Below are 22,516 nucleotides of genomic sequence, written 5' to 3' on the forward strand. Positions count from 1 at the left end.
TGGGTTTATCGACCCTAACCTCCAGAGTAAAAAAGCATCTCCAAAAGACATTTTACTCATGATCAAAAGACATTTTACCCATGATGATCAAAGGACATTTTACCCATGATGATGGAAATGTATGGACAAAGGATAGAGTAAGTAAAAGTACCTCCAGGAACAGTGCACCAACACAATAGATGGCGGTAATGCACCTTGATGTTGGTTTCCACCCGCCAATAAATTGAACAAAGAAGAAAAAAGGTTTTTTGATGTCTGGAATGATGCTCAACTCACATGGAATTAACATATACACAGTATATGTACTAAATACTCTCCAAAAGTAAAAAAAAAAAAAAGACTGCATAAATATTGTCTATTTTATACAAAACATTTGTTGTGACAGGTTGTGTTGATAGTATACTAGGGGGTGTCAGCTTACATTGGGCGGGAGGTGGGGTACACCTTGGACAGATCACCAGGACTGACATATAGACACAAACCTATATTAAATTTAGAGTCTCCAATATACTGAAAATATACACCCTTCACATTGAATTGAAATTGAACACAACTGAAGCAACACAAAATTAGTATAAAACCAATATATTTGTAAATTTCCAAACACCATAAACCCCACATATATTTGTATAGAATAAATTGTGTTAATGTTCTCTAATATGTCTCAATGTTTTATCTAACTGTTGGATGTACAAGCTGTTGATTTACTCCTACCTGTCATGGTTACACACACACACACACACACACACACACACACACACACACACACACAGGGATGCAGTTTAAGTATCCATTCAGGCTGAAGGAAACAATTTGTAGCCATAAATCAATAGCAGTTGTGAAGGCAATGAGGCAGAGACCAGGACAATAGGAAGCAAGGGGTAGAATAACTGAACACACACACAAACACACTGCACCTATCTGTGGTCTGATGTTTTTCAGTTGATGATTCATGGGAAACATTTTGATCTGCGGTAGCAGTGTTTGCCCTAAAGGGGAAACCAGAATTGGGGTGAAATCTTTGAGGAATCACGGATGATGGTTTAGGGTTTTCGATCTTTCTACCTCAGGCTAAATGGCTGAGGAGTGGTGTAGAGGACTCGACACAAAATATACAATACAATCCTCAAATTTGGGTTCTCAACAGACAACTTTGAGCTAAAAACCCCTGAACGTCCGCAAGCCAGCTCCCTGCTTCATGTTTCAGAGCTCATCTCCTTTTAGCTCCACATAAACAAAGCCACATTATTGTGTTCCTGACCTATGTCTGTCTACACACTTTTGCATTACAGTACAGTATGTCGAGTAAAGGACTGCTGTGCTGTGTGTGTATGTGGGTATTTATGTGATATTGTCCTGTTCTGTTACAATGAGTGGTTGGGTCAGTGATACATGGGTATCCTTCGGGTTATTCTCTGCTCCCATGCATAGACATGTGTGTGTGTGTGTTGGAATAATGTTACCATGAGGAAATAAACGCACATAAATCAAATTTTCTTTTAAAAATGTAGCTAAGACTGTGAGCATGCTGTACATGACAGTGTGTATCTCAGCATTCAGCCCACATCACCTTTCTTTCACATAACCTTATCAATATTAACAGCGACCATGTGGCATGACTTATTGGGCTATATCTCTCCCCCTCACACACACCTACGCACAAGCAGATGACACACAGGTGACCTCCGGTATGGGCGCCCTCCTCCATGCCGGTTAGCCCCTCAGGGAGGTTCTGTGCCGGGGCATAAATATTCAGACCGGTCCTGGTCTCTGACAGGCCCTGCATGGTGATGGCTTATGTTGGAACACAAATTCATAACTACATCTCCGTCCCCGGGAGGCTTGTTCTTTTTGATTCACCATCATCCATAAACTATTGGGCATGTTGTGTCGAGGGGGAGGCAGGGAAGGGGGCATTAAGATAATGGGTCAGTCATTGACATTGTAGACAGACATGTTGCATTATTTCACTGGCGAGCATGATGAAATTTTTCCAATTGGCTTTGGAGCATGTTTGAATTTCAAAAAAGCAGAATGTGGACTTAAATTTTGCACCACCACTTGAAACACACATACAGTATGTACCCCAGTGCACTTGTAGGTTCTTGAGTCAACATTGTTTCTGTCTGTTCCTCTGTAACATATGAAAATATTCTGCCTTTTGGCTCTGTCACTGCTAACTCTCTTTTACACCAAAATTAGCAGGTAAGCCTGCTTAAAAAAAGCCTTGACCTTTTTCCCATTTCCAGTAGAAAAAGAATGTATGCGGTGAGTCACTTTGACGTCACTTACATTTAGGACACTATCTCACCTTGCTGCCTTGCCAGTGTTACATTTTGCATGATACAAAGAAAAAGATTGCACTTGCACGTTGTTCCCAAGACACAAAAACACAACCCCTCATGGCTATTTACGAGCCAACGCCTAGAGTTTGTGCAGAAAACATGCAGCGTCATAGCATTGACAGCGAAAATAAAGAGGAGGAAGAAGAAACAATTGCATTAGACTGGGTGTCATGTTTCCATCACTGTCCATCAGAGCTGGAGCCAATAAAAACCTGTGTTTACTGCAAAGTAGTTTTATCCTGGAGTGAATGCTGACTGAATCTATACCCACTGCAAAAGCCACTGTGTTAGTGGGTTTTTTGTCCAGTGGAATAGGGGCGACAGGTACAAACTCAAAGAACAAAAGCCTGTCATGACATCGTGCCACAGGTCACACTCATGCTGCTCAGCTTGCTGAGTGTACTATTGATGGTTGACAGTGTCCAGTTATGCTAGCAGCTCTGCAAAAATTGTATCTGAATGCCATTGTCAGTATATCAATGTGATCAGCAATATGTTCACAGTGACAATTGTTGTGGAAAATCTGCTGATCAATGGTCAACTCATCAGTGAAGACAGCGTTCAGACCCAACAGATCATTTAATCTATGGGTCTGCTAGTTCCTAAACAATCAAATGTATTTTCTAGTTCTGGAGACAGTAGTACCTGCTTACGCAGTCTCATATCTGTGATGTCTAGGGAGCAAAGCCTTTGACCTTCGCCAAGCTCTCGCACTTCCCAAACACAAAAGCCTGTTGCACTATGCCCCAGAGAGGACAAGAGACAGTATCTACGAAAATCCCATAACAACAATGTTAACGCAATGTTTTTCATGTTCATGATCTTAGTTTAGCACGAGGGATGTGACAATGCATCAATGTAGATAGATACATTGATGACATCAGTGATCAATGATCCAAAATCATTGATTCAAAGTCAAAATATTGATCCAGTATTTGACTGTTGTAGAGAACACAAGACAATAAGTGGATGAAACTATGAAACTAATAATGATCAAACATATTTAATATATGATATTTAAGTGTAACAGCATGTGGAGCTTCAACTTGTTCTTCACCTGACATTTCTAGATAGAAATTATGCAATGATGCTTTTTAGTAAGTTCAAACTGTTAAATAAATACAATTTGACACATTATGGGGAAACTGTGACAGTTCACTAAATGTGTACTAAAAGTTTTTTTTTTTTCTCGACAATATAAGGCAGATAACAATGTAGCCAGCAGAGACGATTTCCTGGACTGGTTCTAATAGTGTTTTTAGGAACCACTCATTTACACTCCCTAATTTATAAATATAGGGTTGAAAATACCAGTATTTCCCTTTAATGTATAAGGTTTTGTTTTAAAGAATGTGATTTTTTTTTAAGCGCAATGTTATTTTCTTTATGATTTATGTAAATGATTGGCCTATGAGTCATCATAGGCCAGACAAAAACATTTTCAGTTGAGGCAACAGAAAGTATTTTTTAATCACTTTGATTATATTTAGATGTCTGGACTCAGAGCTCAGAAATTAAATTTGTAAATCATATTTCAACTGCTTCATTGAGTTGAAATAAATGTAATCTGCTGTGTTTAAAAGGTATATGATGTTATCACATGTACGCAGGCCCATAAATCCAATCAAATGAAAAATCATATAGAGACTGACTTTGTGATATCAAAAATTATCACATCATAGTCCAAAGAATCAGTATAATATTGCATCAGAAGGAAACAGGATTTAATCCCCATGGATGTTCATAGTACTAAATCTAACTGTCATATCCAGAGCTTTTTTAATACGTTTCAGAAACTGAGTGTTTGTGATGCAGAAGAGTAATAAGCACAAACATTTCAGTGTTGGCTTCCTAGGTTATGTAGGCTTTGATGTATTGTCTTGTTTATTGTCTAGTAACCATTTAAGTCTGAACAAGACATTGTGCCGACACAGCTAGTAGATATTGGGATATCTCACTGGATAATTAAAAACTTTGACCTTTGACCTTTACTGATGGGGCCAAGTTACAAGGTCACAGGATCACTAGTGTCAGTTGGAAACAATTTCCAGGGACATTAAATGTCTGGACAAACTTCCCAGCAATCAATCCAATGGGTGATGAGATATTTCAGTCTCGACCAAAGGTTGTACAAACTTGTACAGCTAGAGATATATATCAGTATTGTGGCTAAAACCAGAGACACAACAAAGCTTTCTATGCTCACATCTAGTTAATTTATCTATTGTAATTATTTTAACCACGGAAGTTATGCTTTTGTTTTGTGTGTCTGTTTGCAGGAATATGCAGAAACTACAGAATACCACAGAACTTGGTGGCAAGATACAGTGTGGGTCAGGAAAGAACCCATACAATTTTGGTGTGGATTAGAATAAATGAGAAAAAACAATCTCAACACTTTCTCAAGTTATGCACGCACAAGAACATTGCTCTCGAGCAACAGATTCCGAGTTAGAGGTACACAGAATAAAGAGTGAAAGAGAAGCTCTTGCATGGCGCAAATAGGGCTGCACACAGCTATATAGTGCAAAACACCAAGTTGAGAGAAATCCCTCTCAGAGCGCCATTCTAACTTAATAATAATCTTTATTTATAGAGCACTTGTGTCATGTGTCATTACATGTTGTTGTGTCATTACATGTTTTTATGTTGTACCACGGGGCGTAGAAATCCAAATTTCGTTGAATCACGTTCAATGACAATAAAGGCAATCTGAATCTGAATCACTTTTCAAAACATATGATACAAAGTGCTTTCAAAGGCAGCGAGTTAAAAACAAACAGGTCATAAAACATCAGGTTTAGAAGAAATCAGAATTTAGAACTTTAACACACGTCAGCTTTATAAACAACATTGGACTTCACTTCCTTGTGCATAAATTATATAAATAGATGTCATATCCTTCACCACGAGATGTAACCGAGATATTTTTTAGTTCAACGATACAGCATAACAATTTTTGAAAGTAACTTAGGCAGAGTCCAGTGAAAATCAAAAGAGAAATGCATTGGTAAAACTCATAAGAGTTGTCATGTTTCATTGTACTGAAAACACATTTCCTGGAAAAAACATCACAACATCCTGGGGGGCAGGGACTGCAATTTACTGATTGCAACATTCTGCTGGAAGTAGTAGTAAAGTACCCTTGCAGAGCATGTGTGAATATGAATGAATATCTCAGAGGTACCTACTACTCACAACTGCCTGAGAGTGTTTTCTGAGAAAAGCTTCTTGAGCCTTCACAGTCGAAGGAAAATTTAAACTGTACAATTACAACGCCTCTAAGACTAAGACTCAGTTTGTTTGTGGCAAGTTGTTTCCATAAATAGACTGTATCGACTCTGATGTGATTTTAGTGGCACAAAAGTCAAAGTGCTGATGTGATTTTATTATTGAAGTGAAACCTTCCGTTCAGCAAGGCCCCAATCAGTTCTGCTTATGATGGTAATTTTCTCTCTTTTAGCGATAGCAATCAATCTCTCTGCGGGCAGCAATTTGTATTCTCGTTGCCTCTCCTCTGTGGCTGTGACAATTATCCCCATCTCCAATCAGACAGGGGGGAGCATCCAATGGGAGAAAATCTTGTTAGACTGATTTAGGAAACCCTCTGTTGACTGTCAACACTGTGGAGAATATCAACACACACACACACATGCTGCTAATTCTCTCAAGCTGTCAGGGATCATTTTCTTTAAACTAAAATGCTCTCCTTCAAGTCCATCTGCATATTAGCTCAGACTTTTTATTTTAATGCAAAGAGAGACGTTTAAATATAAAACATTTTATTGAATTCATTCTTTTATGGAGGGCATTCAAAAACTGGGTTCTGAAGGAAAACAAAAAACCATGGTGAAGTCCTACCTCCCGTGGTGTGTTGTTGCGTAGAGCTCTGTGCAAAGCTTAACTATGGGCATTTTATTTAGGGCCAACTGTTCTCACCAGGGTGCAGGAGCTCATGAGAGAATAACAAAGAGCAACATGTCTGAATGGGAAGGGATGTGATGCATATTGGATTTTTTTTGTCTTGTATAATAAGAAATAATAATAGAAAACAACTGTTGCACATTGTTACACTCAAAAAGCATGACGATATATGAACCCCCTTCCTGTTTGCACAGCTGGGTATTTAAATTCTCAAACATTAAAGCTTTTATAATAAGATATGGAGCTGTGCGACATGACCACAATCTCATATCCTGATTATTTCATGTCGAGATAACAATATACATATATATATATATATATAACTTGTTACTCTTGCTGTGTAAATTGGAGCTGGTTGGAAGCAACTGTTAGATCCTTTATCTTCGTGATTCTTTGCCATATGTTGCGTCGTGGGTTAATATGGCTCTTGCAGTGTCTGAGTCTGGGGTTTGTTTTGAGCCCTTGACTCTGGTATTTGTGTCTGATGTGGGGACCAGTGTGTGACATAATATGCAAAGAATGCGAATGACAAAAAATACTTGAATAAATGCAGGAAATAAGATACAGTGTATAATATGAATTCAAGACCTATTATACTTGTCTCTCTCTCTCTTCTCCTTCTCAGCAGTAGAGGTGAATTGCGGAAACAACTGATAATACTAGATTTTGGACTTTTCACACACACACACACACACACACATGCACACATTTGGAGTTTGGGACGAAAGTTTCATTAAAATACACAAAAAATTTTAATCAGGCAGAATATGATATGTTCTGACTCTGACCTCCCTCACACTGTTTTAGTATCAACGAGGGACTTAACACACAAATAGTGCAGTCAGAGTGGTGTGTGTGTGTGTGCACCTGTGTGGTATGCATGATATTTTCTTTATTTAATGCAACCGTGGATAATAAGTCATTAATAGGAAAACTGGTCCATCTATTACCTGTGTGACAATTAAGATTATAATCTATCCCCACATCTTCCCCCGAGACTCTCAATGGATGAGTAGTACATATATAGATGGATGGATCTGCCTACACAACCCTAGCAGGTAGTACACAGCCAAGTTGTAGTTCAAAACAAAAATCAAAACACGTAACACCAGTAAAAAGTCACTACAGCACTTCTGAGAACTAAGGGGAACTACAAAGTCAGGATATATTTCCCTGTGGATTTATCACACATGTTGATGGACATCTTAAAAAAAATACCTTTACTAAAGTAACTGTGAAACACCCTGTGGTTTACTTCTTTTCAGGGGATGTGCATTTTCCCAACCTTAAACATTATTGAATCTCTACCTCTTCCTGTGATTTCACCACAGAACAATCAATGCTATAATAAACTCATTCTGATGAAGTTCACTGCAGCCCTGAGAATGAGCTCACAGCATTCACCTAAATGTAGGCAACAGGCACAACATAGATGTTATCTTCAGGAAGTAATGCATCACACTGGGCAAGATTGCATTGTGGTCTACTGGCACAGACACTGATCAAGAAATCAGGGTATATACATTTGGAAGGACGTCAATATAAAACTTCTAATCGTCAGAAATCAGCATCGATTCCAGAGATACATTATTGTTTATTAAAATAGATATGTGTTGCCCGTACAACATACTGTGTGCAACATACTGTTCCTCCCTCTCCTGGGCTGTTAAGCAGTTATAACACAAAACAAGGTTTCTCCAGTTAGACTAGGCTGCAAGTCTGTCTCTGGTCTCTTTCTGTTTTCGTGATTGTTACACGTGGATTAGAGGCACTACTAGTCAACAGTCTATTAAATTAAAATAGATTTTTCTAAGAAAACAAGGTCTTTTTCCTTCATCATCTGCTCATTTAAACTCCAGAGTAAAATCACCTCAGACCTTGAAGCTTAAGTCCACACTGAGGTCTAATGTAAAAACATATTGTGTTCACTAGAAACCTGGTTATTAGGCTTATCCAGTTTTTTTAAATAATATTGGGGGATGAGGTTTTTTTTACATAGAACATTGAATAACCTGGTCATTCACATCCCTGTATACATGTAAAATACAAGTATCCCGGTCATGTATAACTGTGTGCCGTGACGCTGGCCCCTGTGACGTTTAAAGTTACCATAGTTACAACACCACTTACCAGCAAATTTGATTCCTAAATGGTGGTTATTGAAAATGAGGCCATTCTATTAAATGCCAAAATTGCATTAAGGTTTTAGCTTCTCCACCTTACTGGCAGCAGTGGGAGATAAGAGTGACAGCAAATAATGAAGACGACCTCCACTTCAGCCGGTGTCATAATGTCCCTTCCACTTTGCCTAACCAAGACACAGTGGATTAAGATACGCAGCCTAACTGGTGGGATCAGGTCTTGATGATGGAGTTCAGTGACGCTGAATGGAGAGAATATTTCCATATGACTATCCTTGTTTTGGTTAGTGTCACAATTGAACCATTCATGAGACAGATGAAGCCTCGCCCGTGCAGGTGTTCAGAAACTGGCATAAGATGTTTACATGCACCAGTTAGAACAATTTAGTTTCTCAAAACCAAAACAAGGGTTTATCCAGGACAATGAAATCTGGATATGAGGTTTACATGCTTGAACACAAAAATGGGAAAGTCCAAAGCCCTGATTATAACTGAAATGCATAGTGCACATGCAAACACAGTCAACATTTGAGAACTATCCTTGCAACATGTGACCATCAGCATACACTGGTTCCAGTAGGTGCATATAGATGCAAGGTAAGTTTGTAAGGTTATACCGTATAAAGGAACACCTTAGTGTCAAGTGTGGTTTTGTGTGTGTGCAACTGCTATAAATAAAAGCTGTAAAATGTCTGAAAGTTATCCAAGCTGTCACTGAGCACTTGAACTTTCACTCAAAGTCTTCTCATCATTTTTGTATCCAAGCTAAACAGAACAGAGCCAAAATAAGAATGTGTCCTAACACTGGCCGAGACTTCTCTATGTTCCAGCCAAAAGACTTGACCTAGATTATTTAAATTATTGCAATACAAATATCAGTTTCAAAGAAGAGGTCTCAGGATGCACCGCTTCACTTTATGCAATGTTTTGGATGTCACAGGGATTTCCACATAAGTCTTTGGATCTTTCCCTGTTCAGCGTAGAAATTGGTTTAATCTCGTCCTCTTTACCTCCAGAAAACAGTCCCAGAGAGAACGACAGATAATAAAACACAACTATTCATTCATTCATTCTCACAGGCAGAAAAACTTTTGATATGTACCATCAGTCTTCATAGTGTATAGGTGCATGTTTCTTCTTTTCTGTTTGTTTGAATTGAGAATTTATTTAGAGCAGCCATAGCTGGTGCCATGTTCAAGGACTAAAAGCAGCCACAGAAGTAATGCATTATTTATCAGATAATAACAGTGTCATCCTCACGGCATCTGATGCAGCCAGACAGGTATCTGTATGAATTAGCCATGATACAGTTGATACATATAAATGAAAAAAGTTGAAGAAATACTTGTTAATGAGTAAGAAGTTTTTTGGGGTATTTAAATATCCCTTACTTCTCATGTTCAATTTGAAGTATGCTTCAAAGTATATCTAGGACAATATTACAATATAAACAAATATACACCTGTCCAAATTTGATGTGTTTCAAGGTTCATATAAAGAGAAAAATAAATGCTCCAAGGACATTCAATTCTCTGGGAACAGGCGGAGAGTAATTCTTTTCATCAGCACGCTGTCTAAGGTACTGAACCACACTTTCTACTTCTAGTTTTAAAGTTCACATATTTACGCTATAAATAAACAGTCTTGAGTCTTAGATTTTTTCAATATATGGATTTTGAATGTTTTATGCATCTGTTGTAAGCAGCAGATAACCTGTGCCTGTGCTACATAATTCAAAGGATGAGTCAGAACAGTAAATTTAAATGCTAAGAAAACTTCTGACTGACTTAAGTACAAAGTCCCTGGGGGCCTATGACCTCAAACTAAGGCCTGATCTTGTATTCATTTCATTTAAATTCAATTTAAAAAAAAAAGTAGTGGATGAAATCTGACAAAGACAAAAAATAATTTTATTTTATTATTTATTTTAAAATTTGTAATTTGGTGTCCTGAACCCCGAGTACAGACCGAGCACTGAAGCTGCTGCTCAGCAGACATGCAGGTGTGTGTGTGTGCTTGTATTGCTATCATTATTGGGACATTGATCTGTTTACACAGTCACGTCATGGAGACCTCTGACACCATGGGGACCAAAATTGAGGTTGAAAATGAAGATAGGAAATGTGACTTTTAAAGCGATCAAAGAAACTGGTACCTCTTCTGTCCTCCAGAAATGTTCCTGCCTTTTTAACATGGCAGTCTATGAGGCTGTGGATGGGTGTTGCTGGCGCATCTGTGCGTCCCACGCCAAAACTATACGTGTGACAGCTTCAGCAGTGTTATCACTGTGACCACCACACATTTTCCTATGTTTCTAGCTATAAATTATTTCTGTAGAGTGAATTTTGTGGCCTCGGGAGCAGTTTACAAATATATTTTTCGATGAGTTTTTCTCTCCCTCTCCACTCTAGTGATGATATCTCGCACTCTAGCTCGCCAACATTCTGGCTATACACACCCATTAATTCTTTTGGTGTGGTTTTTGGCGATTTTTGGCAAAACCATTCGGTGAAACGCTTAGAAAAGTCATAGCATTCCATGCCTAGCCGGTCGTTTTTTGTGTACGTGCGACCAAAACGGGCGGGAGGAATAGCAAACCGAAATTCCTGGGATACGTAAGAATGATAAGCCTGCAGGCACACTCAATTAAATTTTCAAACATGGAAATGGTTAGCAAGAGCTGGTGAAGGCAGGAAAGGCAGGGAGAGCAGCTTAATGGGAGTGCTGGATAGCAGACTGAGACTGGTTCATGAGCAGGAAGTTCAGGCCAGTTTAACAGCAGGGGAAAGGAGGTGATGCAAGCGGTTGGTGCACAGGGATGGAGGTGAGATCTGTGGAAAACTCAGTTGAGAGACACCAAGTCCAAACTACGAGGTGCAACAGATAATGGCAGTTCAAAAGGAGGAGAGGAGAGGGCTCCATGTAGCAGTCTAAGCCTATAGCAGCGCAGTAAAATAGTTTAGGGCTACCTGAACCAGCCCTAACTAAAAGCTCTGTCATAGTTTGGACTTAAATGTAGATAGTGTCTGCCTCTCTGACCCATGGAGAGAGCTGGTTCTAAAGTAAAGGAGCCCAGTAATTAAAGGCTCTACCTCCCAGTCTGTTTTTAGAGATGCTGGGAGTCACTAACAGACCTGCATTCTGGGAGCGAAGTGCTCTGGCAGGACAGTAGGGAATGATGAGGTCTTCCAGATAAGGTAGAGTATCTCAAAAACCAAAGCCTTCCCTCTGGCCTACAATGACATCTGATCACAAGTGGTGGCTTTGGATGCAGGTTTATTGCTGTAAACTGATGGACTGAGAGCTGAAACTGATCAAATCACTGAGGATGGATGCTTATATCAGCTTTGATCAGCCTCATAATTTCACTTGTACTGTATGAACTGACGCAGGACTTGGAGCTTCTCCTTTATACTGTTACTAAAACCTTCATTTTTGTCTCCTTACAGGTAGAGCTCCACAGAAAAGAATACTCTGGCAGGTGGGAGAGGTTAGGGCAGTAGAAAGACAAATGAATCAGTTCATCCGATCTTGTACTGTTCCAATGAAGAGAGACTGAGAAATGTTTAACAGCTGAACCTGAAGCTCTCAGTAACAGAAACTGGCAGAACTTGACATTTTATGTCTACAACAGGATTACTACAGCCTTAAAAAGGAAAATGCACCATGAATTGTATGGCGAAACCAAAGAAAACTGTTGAACTGAAGTTTTTTTTGTTTTTTGAAAAACATCCACCCAGTTCCAGCCTGATGGGAGCTCTCCTTTATCTGTTCTGTTGATGAGAATGTGTATATGTTTTTATTCACATAATGTTACTGTCATTGCAGAATTTTAATTTATGCAATGTTAACAATTTCTCTTTGACCTTTGTTTCATTGAAAAATTGTCATGCAGGTCAAACCAGTTTCTGGGTGGGGTCATGTTACGTGTTGACTGAATAGTAGCAAAGTCCTTATAGGCAAATGGTGTAACTTGGCAGTTATTTCAGCCTAATAAGACCAGACAGTATCTTAATTTATGAGGATAGAGCCAAAACTTCACTTCCAGTGATCACTGGGACATTAAAACTGCATGTATGGAATCCCTGGTCAGTTCCGGTCGTGAAAATGGTGGTAGAAATGTTCAGTAGTTGTGTCCCAATCTTCCCTGCTGTCTTTACCACCTTCTGGAGAGCCTGCTGTTCTGCCTTCGCACAGCTATTAAAACCACACTCTATGATATCAGGGATTCTGCATGATTCTAGGTGCTAGTAGAAACTTGACATTATGTGTTGTGGTTTAACTCCATCTTGGTAATAAGGTTACATCTCATACCAAGTGCAATATGTTGGAGAATGTACTACATTATTTGCCATTTAAATATAAAAATAGGTCCCCACTAGTAAAATATAAGTCTGTGTGAAGTATGCAAATTTATGCAAATGGTGTCCCATGTAAACAGGTTAACTCATTTTTCAGGAAGTCCCCATAAAGCATGGGGGGGAAATGCTGTACTGATTCACAAAAACTTTAAGTGGGGAAAAAACATCACTATGCCCGACAGCCTACGGTAACAGGGGGAGTCTGGGTTTTGAGATAACTCCATCTCTGGCTGCTGGGAGATTTAAACACACACACACACACACACACACACGCTTGAGAAGCATACATTCACATTGGTAGCTAGTCAAGCACTTTTGGAAAAAATTCACAGTTTCCAAGAGCAGTCATGAATCCTAGAAAAGCTGTGAGTCCTTGAAGAACTCAGGTGGAGAGATTTATTTGTTGTTATGTTAGTTGTTATGTTTCACATATGAAGAATGCAACAGGAGATTCTCTGGTGTGATGCTTTCATCTGCGTTGTTCCTTCAGCCTGTTTTGAAGCTTATCCTTTGTCCTCTCCATGCATTCACCCCGGTTGCCCTTTTCCATTCTCTTTTGAAGGTCCCCTGAAGAATGTTGAGTGATATTCAGATAAGTTGGCAGTCATCCCAGTCACTGAAGACTCATCTTTGAACCTCGTTTGGTCTGTAGCTTTGTTGTCCTCAGTGTCTGCTGTTTGACCTTGCTCTCATGAACTGCCCTCTGTGAAACCTTAATGACAGATTTGTCCTTTGACCTCATGATGTTTTCCAACCAGGTCAGGTAAGTCTCGATGCTGCCCATGGTTATGAACCTTATTCGTCCCTGAAAGATCCTGCTGCTGGATGTGTTTATGGAGTGTTTGTGTGAGTAAGACACAGAAGACATCCACAAAATGATCAGAGGCAAAATACAGAAATCATACTCCATCTCTCCTCACCAACAAGCTCTCAAAGCAGCACATGAATAACAATGCAGTTACCGTGTCCATGGCAACCGTAGCTGTATTGTCTTGGTTGCTGATCGTCAAGGTTATGAGCAGGCAGCACATGACACAGTAGCATCAGTAAGAAAGTGAACAGGAATGTTCTTTTACAGAAGTGCATATCTGCAGAAATCAAATATCTTGACACTGATGTGCTGTAACCTTGTCCTTGATGCAGCCTGTAAACCAGTGAATGGCTACATTTGGCACTTCCTACTCTTATCTCGTTTTTTAAAGCCTTATCTTCAGCTCTTTAGGAATCATCCCTATCTCAGTGCAAGGTTTGGTTTATGAAAAAAACCCTGATATTTAAGGACATTAGGCTGAAGATCTTCCACACAGCAAAAACTGGAGTGTTGAATTAACTCCCAGAGTTGATTTCAACACTCTTTCAGGGTTTATATAGCTCCACACTCTACAGAGTTAAATTGCGATTTTCAAAATAGTTAATTATTTAACACTATGTCAGAGTTCCTTTTTAACTCACTGGGTTAAATTAACACAGAGCGATTTACATTGACACTGTATCAAGAGTTGATTTTTAACTTACCAAACTGGGTTAAATTAACACTGAACAATTTACATTGACACTATCTCAGAGTTAATTTTTAACTCACTAAACTGGGTTAAATTAACACTACATAGTGTGAATAATAACTTAATCATACAACAATAATTCAAATGACGGAATAATTCATTCCAAGAAACACAATACATTTTCAAAACCACCATTTATTTTAAGGCCTTTTTTTCCCCCATGCAGTCAATTAAAACATAATAAATGAAGGTACAATGTACAAACTTTCATCTGCAGCACCATATGAGCTTTGAATATCAAACGGTTTGTGACATTTTAGTTCACTTATTTTTAAGACACACCTTTCTTCAGTTGGTAATACTTTGAAGGCATGGTGATGTTCATCAAAGTTCTCTGTAAATAGCTTCTGTGTCAATAAAAAAATGTGTTATTCATCCAGAGGTATATCAACTATTTGACAAAAGACTGGCATGTCTTCCTCCATTAAACTGCAAACAAGTCCACCTTTGTACTCTACACCATCAACTTTAACCCAACTTGTCGAGAAAACATCTTTTGACAACATAATTTCAAGAATTTCACTGTTGACCACATTTTCATCTCTTACAGAAAATGAGTTAATCGGCCCATGTTACTTCTGTTTTAGAGTGAAGATTTCCCTGTGATAAGCAATAGCCATTTGATGCCTTTTAGCTAGTGATTTGGTTATGTTTTTGAAATTTTTGTGAAATCAACTCCTGACTGCTGGGATAAACTTTGTTACACATAAAACATGCAAACATTTTGATAACAACCCCTCTTAGAGATTGCCTTGCCTTTTACTCAGGTTGTGACAAGTACTTCCTGGTTAAGTAGTATGTCGATATTATAGACTGTTGTCTGCAGAAATGTGTAAAAATTCACAAGTGCACCATGGTAAGACACATTGAACACAAAATGAGCTTTAAAAAGCTCATCAAATGCCCCAAGGGAGCGGTTGGCCTGACAGGGGATGAGACGCTTGTCCATGGAGACATAGAAGCTGTCGATCTTCCTCTTCTGGCGCCCAACGGCCAGGAGGTACGGCCTCCTGAAGAAAAGCACACAACAGACACTTTCAAAAAAAGCCTAGCAGATAGATACATGGAAACGGAACAGTATCATTAAATACAAGTAAATGTTAATGAGAACGTTATCTAGTTTGTGGACAGTTACTTTCTTACCTCCTCCTGGGGAAAAGCCAGTGGGGCTACTTGGAGGTGCAGATCCTCTTCGAATCTTTCTCCAGATCGTCCTCAGACACCAAGAAATGTATCCGGTGCTGCTAGCAGCATCATAGAAGTGTTCCTAAGAAATCTCAGAATTTAAATGTTACTGTAATGCACACAGAACCCAACAACCCAAAACATGAATATTATGTAAACAAAGAGTTCAATAATGACTAATCATAGCCTTTCTTGGAGTATGGGTCTTTGAGGGATGAGAACATTGTCACTATCCCAAGAGCTTACTCTTCTCTAACAGCTTTGGTGGGGAGCTGCCTGAGAAAAGAGATTAAATTAGCATTCTACTGTATATTTATGTAACAACCAAGCATAAAAAGAAGCATATACACAAATAGAACACACATACCCATGTTTATCAATCGTGTGCCACTATTATATTGACCATTTTTCTTCTGGTAGCATCTGTTAGTTTGTGTTGTGCAATATTCTTGGAGGACCTCGTCACCACCTGAACTGGTTCCAAGTACAACTTCTATCAACTTAAAAAGATAAAAAAGAAGAAAAAGTTGTGATAAACAGCTTTTCTAAAGATGACAAATGTTTATGTTTTAAGAAACCTTTGAGAACTGAGCTTTGTCACAACCTTTTTAGCAGATGCTGCATCAATTGTACCCTCAACTCTTGGTTTATTTCTAGGGACCTCATCTAGGAGTATAGTTGATGCACTTGAACTGAAGCTCGAGTCACCACTCAGATGGAGAGGACAAGGAGCAATCAGAAAATTTTAAAAAGTACACTACTTTTGCATCAGGTGGCAGGCAAAATCTCTCGATGACTGAAAAAGATAAGATAAATCTGAGTACACCTTTTAAGCCAGCACTGTTCTTGCCTCACAAATGATTTCACATTCAATAAATGAATCCACCACGGTATGATTAAACAGACTTGGAGAGAATCCCCTACACAAAATACATTCCCTTTTCAGTCCAAAATTTAAAATTTAATTTTCAAAATTACAGTCTTCACCCCCTTTTACTAAACCAAGCTTAAGTAAGATAAAAACAAACCTTTTTCGTGGAGCTGCATAAAATCAAACTGTCCATCAACCTCATCCAACTTCACATACTTCTGCTGTTGGCAGTACCAAACCTGGACCAGAATTTTGCTGAGACATGCAAAAAACAAACAAAACAAGAAAAACATCAGTAATAAGCACTAAATATTTATCGGAAACTGAAGCAATTCAAGGAAAAATGATTAAAACACTCACATGAACATGGTAAGCCAGTATCGGAAAATCAGTAAAGCTTAAACTTAACAGTAATGTTGAGTTACCAAACAAACCAGTAGCTGCCCATGCTCCCAAGTCCAAAAACACACAACTATTGCCATTTGAAAGTGAAAGTCATTGTGCTCCATTTTGCTTAATTAACCTTCAGTATTAAACAAAATTATTTGCACATCCAAAATTATGCAGGTGCCTGAAAAAGCATCACTCACGTCTAGAGCACAGGAAAAAGAAGACCCCTAAACACTGCTCTTACAAACGTTTAACGTTATATTAGCATTAGGTAAAACTGAATTTTTGAAACACCTTCCCCTCTGTTAAAAGCTTGTTTTCAGTGATCGAACATGCCATTGGTTTTGGCCAAACACTACACAGTAACTTACCGGTGTAAGACCGTGAACTTCACGTTAGCTTGTTAATGCTGTGCTAGAGGTAGCCCAAAACTAATTTTGACAGTTAACGTTGCGAACATCAAGCTTTGTTTTTACACCACTTGAAGCATGCATGAGACTTGGTAAAATACAATGGATAACGTAGGAAGACGTTTTTTTCGGCTTGTCAATGTTTAATTGTTAGCCAATGGTTACATTAAAAAAAGAAAAAAAGCTAACATGAATCCCACACATTAGCTGTTCAGTACCAACCGCAAAAAAAGCTTAGCAAAGTCGCCTACATATTTTCAGCAGATATTTCATTCAATACATTGTGTTTCTTTTGATATTATTGTTCCCGCAAGTTGAATTTGTACTTACCGCATGTGTAAAACTCTCTGTCGAACTCTGCGTCCATTCCTGAAACCAGCAGCAGCACATGGAAGACGCGCAGCACAGTCGACTATTAATTGATGCATGGGTTCACCTGGGCTGAAGCCCAGGGGTTTACCACACGGGTTTACCTGGACTGAAGCCCAGGGGCCTATCAAGCAAGTTAACTCTGTAGAGATGTAATTAATCTGTTCTTTACATCTCTACAGAGTTAATTTGCTTGGGCTTGACTAACACTGTTAAAGAACTCCAACACTGTTTGAATCAGAATGTGTTGAAATTACACTTTGAGAGTGGAAATCAACTCTGACATGTTTAACCCTGAAATTTCAACACTCCAATTTAGGAATATGAGGAGGTAACCAGACGACTTCCCAAAGGACTATTACAGGGAGCATATTGACACGCTGGCTCCAGAATTTATTGCAGCCTTTTCACTGGGGAAATGATCCGCTTCATTAAAGATGCGTTTGACATCTCTGGGAAAGATATGGTAAAGGTTGAAATTGGTTTTCAGTCAATACAGTATTGACATGTTTTGGACCAAATGTCTTAATTATCTGAAAGTGCTCCAAGACGAAAGTTGTCATCCGTGCAAAGAAAAACTGAGGGAGTAATAGTGGGGTGCATAGCCTTGAATTGTTTGTTCACTTAACTAAAAAATCTCTTCTGCAGAGACATTCGCTGCCAGCGCTCCACACAGAGAGACATTTCCTTTAAGAGGAAGGACAGAGACACATGACATGCAGCTTGGTGACAGAGAGAGAGTGGACCAATTTCAGAGAGAGAGAGACCCTGAGAGAGGCATTTATAAAAGCTGCATTTTGATCACCAGGCTGATGAGACTCAATTCCTATGTTAATAAAACTCCAGAGAAAGAGTAAGTAAAGCATTTCTCACAGTTTATTAGTACAACAGAATTCATAAATTAAATAAACACATTGACAACATTTGATAGAATATAACTTAAAATTGTATACATTTATAAAAGTTAATAAATTATAATTATATGTTTAAAAATATGTTGGCAGTCTTACATTGCAGTGTGACTCAACTGTATTTGAATTCTCAACTCAGGAACTCAAAGAAAACACCAGTTTGGAAAAAGATGAAATACTAGTTGTCAGTCGCATTGTTTACCTCTGTATTTTTGGGATGTCGCTTCTTCCCTCGAGTTCTCTCAAAAGTTGCAGTTGTTACTTGAGTTCTCACTGATGATCCTCTTGTCCCTCACCAAGGCTATGACTGCTAACAACTGTCCAGAGAACTTTGACTTACGTAACATGATTATAAATACAGATGATAACCGTCCAGAGAACGTAGGCTTAAGTAACATGATTAGAAATAGAAATAACAACGCACCCAGAAATGTTAGGCCTAAGTATCATGATTATAAATAGAAATGACAACCATCCAGAGAATTTAGGCTTAAGTAGCATGATTATACAGAGAATTGCAAATAAATGGAAATAACTACTGACCCAGAAAACGTAGGCTTAAGTAACATGGTTACTGGGTTGTATGACAATCTAAGGAATTTTTAAAAAACACGCTGCTGCCAGAACCGCCCCCATGGGAGCTAATCCAAACAGCCAGCAAATCAACAAATACAGAAAAGTAACTTTATTCAATTCAATTTTATTTGTATAGCGCCAAATCATAATATACATTATCTCAAGGAACTTTACATAGAAGGTCAGGACCTTAAAATCAAAATATAAAGAAACGCAACAGTTCCCACTCAAAGAAAACACCAGTTTGGAAAAAGATGAAATGCCAGTTGTCAGTCGCATTGTTTACCTCTGTATTTTTGGGATAGAAATAGCGGGTTGTTTTTATTATATGATCAAACTATATACACACATATGAATAAGTAGTGGAAGTGGAGGGATTTTCTCTGACAGATAAAATATCTGTTATCATTCATCTCACAACAGCTGTATTCCGCGATTGTTGTGGTTTGTGTCTATATGATATGATTGATATGGTGGTTTCAAAGATTTTGGCAGTTTGAGGATGGAGTGTAAGGTTTTTCCAGATATGTTGAATGCTGCAGTGCCAGTAAATGCAGTCAGTAGCACTGCAGGCATTGACATGTCTGCCTGGTGACGGAATCTGGGGAGTTGGCGCAGAATCTTGGTGGCCTCCTCATATATGCATTTGATTACGTGGGATTTTCCACAGCCAGCTCCCCCGGAGACAAAGTAAAAGAATTGGTCTGGATTGTTGCCCCAGACACGCTTGAGGCACCACTCACGCACAGCGTAGAAAATGGACGCCTGCGTTTCGTTGAGGCTTCGGTACAGCTGTCTAACATACTCTGCACTCAGCTTTGGCGCCTCTACTGCTGGGACAGTTCCATCATGTGTGACTTCATACTCAGGCACATCGTCTCTCTCATTTTCCTCATTGGGGTCCAATACTGGTCGCTGGTCCAGGCACTCCAAATGGTCCACCTCAGCCTCTGATGCAAAACGGTTCCATGCATTAAATAGGGAACCTTCTTCACTGACCTTTTCCAGGGCCTTCTGCAGTTTTTTGCCATGTCCTTCATATCGGTTCTTCATGGCATCCACCAGGTCTTTTACTGCATACTCCCATTTGGTGGCACACTTGTAGTACTGCTCATATGTCGGGTATTGTTCGTTTTTGAGGTCATCGTTGGATCTGTGCGGCAAGTACAGTTAGAGCAATCTGGAGTGAAACTTCTCAGGGTCTTTCTGTTCTGAGAAGCGGGGAAATCTGATGATGGCAGTTTTTCCTCCAGTTCTTTTTTGAATGAATCCTCTTTCATTCAAAAGGGGAATGGCATTTGGGTCTTCTGTTTGTCGTCCATAGAGTATCCTGTACTCTGAAGCAAACTGAGCCAAAGACATGGTTTCGAGTTCCTCGGGTCTGTCTGCGTATTTCTCTGGTAAATCCGACATCCAAACTTGCTCTGTATCAGGAGCCATTTCCTTCAACTTGCTCATGGGAAGACTCATCTTCAGTGCGTTTTCATCAGTCTGTACAAACACCACACTGCGTGAACACTTTTTTAGTGGTAAGCTGCATGTCTGCGCCACAGACTCTTGAGCACTCAACTCTCTGTGCTTGGAGTATGCCTGCATGATCTGCTTCATTTCATCTTTCTCATTGACGTCTTTTTTACGCACTTCACCAAAGACTTGATTGAGCGTCTGAGTCATCTCGTGTTCCGGCTTGGACATGTACAACAACATGTACGCGATGCAGCAGTACTCGTCGAGAACAAACTGAATGTCCATGTTAGCGTTCCATACCCTCAGCAAATGGACATTGAATCCATTCACCCAACAGTGGATTGGACGACGCTTCATCACAATGACATTGCCGGTGGTTAGATTCTCGACATTGACCCTGAATTCTTGGTAGGTCATCTTGAATTTCTCCAGCAGTTCTGACAAAGTCATGGGTGGGTTCTTTGATTCACTAAGGAAAGTCCATATTGGTTTGAGTTTAGCCATGGCGTCCTTTTGGATCTGTCGAAGACGTCTCTGTTTTGGTTTGGACTTTTTCCCTTTTCCCCCACTTTTACTAGTTGCTGGTTTCTTGTCATTATCATTATCATCTTCACCATCGTCTGGGCAAGTGATGATGGTTTTGTCCATGGGTGCTTTAGGATAACCAAATCTGCACTTGCAGTTGCCTTTTCTGCAAGATTTGGAAGGATTTCTACTGTGCATCTGAACCTCGGAGATGATTTTGAGAAGCTCAGGGTCTGCATTTGGGTCAGGCATCTGGCATGGTACATGCTGGTCGATGAACTTGCACACTTCATCGTCCTAATCATCTCCAAACTCAAGTGCATCCTTAATCCAACTACCAAATGGATGTGTGGGCTTCTTCTAGCTTGAAACTCCACTCGATAGAAGTAATCCTCTACTTGACCAATGGGCTGTGTGCCTGACAGGATTCATTAGTGCATCAACCTTTTTTTCAAACATCCATATTACAGTGACAGGGTTGCTTCGTAGTAGTGTTGTCACGATACCAACATTTTGGTACCGGTACGAACATACGATACTTTTCCAAATAAAAATATAACACAAAACATTTCATTATTGACTTTATTTTAATAGAAAATCTTAGAACTGCACAGTGGTGCATCGGTGTTAATGGCTTCACCGTGCTCATTTGTTTTTAAGCCAAAGTAATTCCATATAGTACTTCGCGCACCTGGTTTATCTACGAATTGTGGCGTGGTGATGGTTGCAGCAGCTGCCATTCTCTCTCTGCTCCTGTCTCTCTCTCTCTTTCTCTCCTTTATCTCTCTCTGTCGCCAGACTCCTGCTCCATTTGCTGCTCACTCGCTTGCCTCATGCATCAGTACCCCGGTACCAATTTAGTACCCAACAAGCCTACTTCGTAGAATGTCACATTTTGCATTCCAGTCAAGCTGTGAAAAGTCAACACTTTCACCTTTTTGTGCTTTTATGACCTCTATGAACTCAGGTCATCTCATCTCAGCAGCAGAAAATGTGAGAAAGAATGTGGGCTTGCCCACCTGCCTGACCATGGCATGTAGATCTTTCAGCGCTTTTCCCCAATAAGCCAGAGTGCCTCGGAGAGGTTGCATGAAGCGTGTCGGGTCCTTGTTTGTTATCAGTCTTTCAACCTCTTTATTATCTTGAAGCATCCGGCTGGAAATTTTGCGACCATCTCTGGTGATTGGTTTGCCTTTACGCAATTGAATTGACATGCTGTTTTTAGCTATGTGCGTTTCTGTCACAAACTGCAAGAAGAACAGTCTGGTCCATTGCAAAGCGGTTATCTGCCGAGAAAAGCCTTGCGTTAAAGTACATGCTTTGGGACACATTAATCTGCTGGACCTCATCCAATGTGTTCTGTCCAGTTGGGAACTGAACAGGGAAGGCCATGGCTTCTAGTTTTGGTATAGCAAAGAAGCCAACGGGTTTGTTACCTTGGGCAATGCAATATATTCCCTCACTGTATGATATAAAATG

At 39.4% G+C, this 22,516-nt stretch overlaps 1 protein-coding gene across 1 annotated transcript; it reads right to left on the reverse strand.

Annotated features, from left to right (window-relative positions):
* Positions 1-15,203: 15,203 nt before the first annotated feature.
* LOC138412426 (uncharacterized) lies at positions 15,204-21,645 on the reverse strand. The gene is made up of 5 exons (XM_069536274.1): positions 17,520-21,645; positions 16,547-16,644; positions 15,886-16,018; positions 15,477-15,794; positions 15,204-15,343 (listed from the first exon to the last, which is right to left on the reverse strand). Exon 1 carries the CDS (start codon positions 21,287-21,289, stop codon positions 20,216-20,218), a length of 1,074 nt encoding a protein of 357 aa, XP_069392375.1. The 5' UTR covers positions 21,290-21,645; the 3' UTR covers positions 15,204-15,343; positions 15,477-15,794; positions 15,886-16,018; positions 16,547-16,644; positions 17,520-20,215.
* Positions 21,646-22,516: the final 871 nt, after the last annotated feature.

This window comes from Paralichthys olivaceus, chromosome 12 (assembly GCF_024713975.1).
Source record: "Paralichthys olivaceus isolate ysfri-2021 chromosome 12, ASM2471397v2, whole genome shotgun sequence".
In the NCBI taxonomy this organism is placed as follows: domain Eukaryota; kingdom Metazoa; phylum Chordata; class Actinopteri; order Pleuronectiformes; family Paralichthyidae; genus Paralichthys; species Paralichthys olivaceus.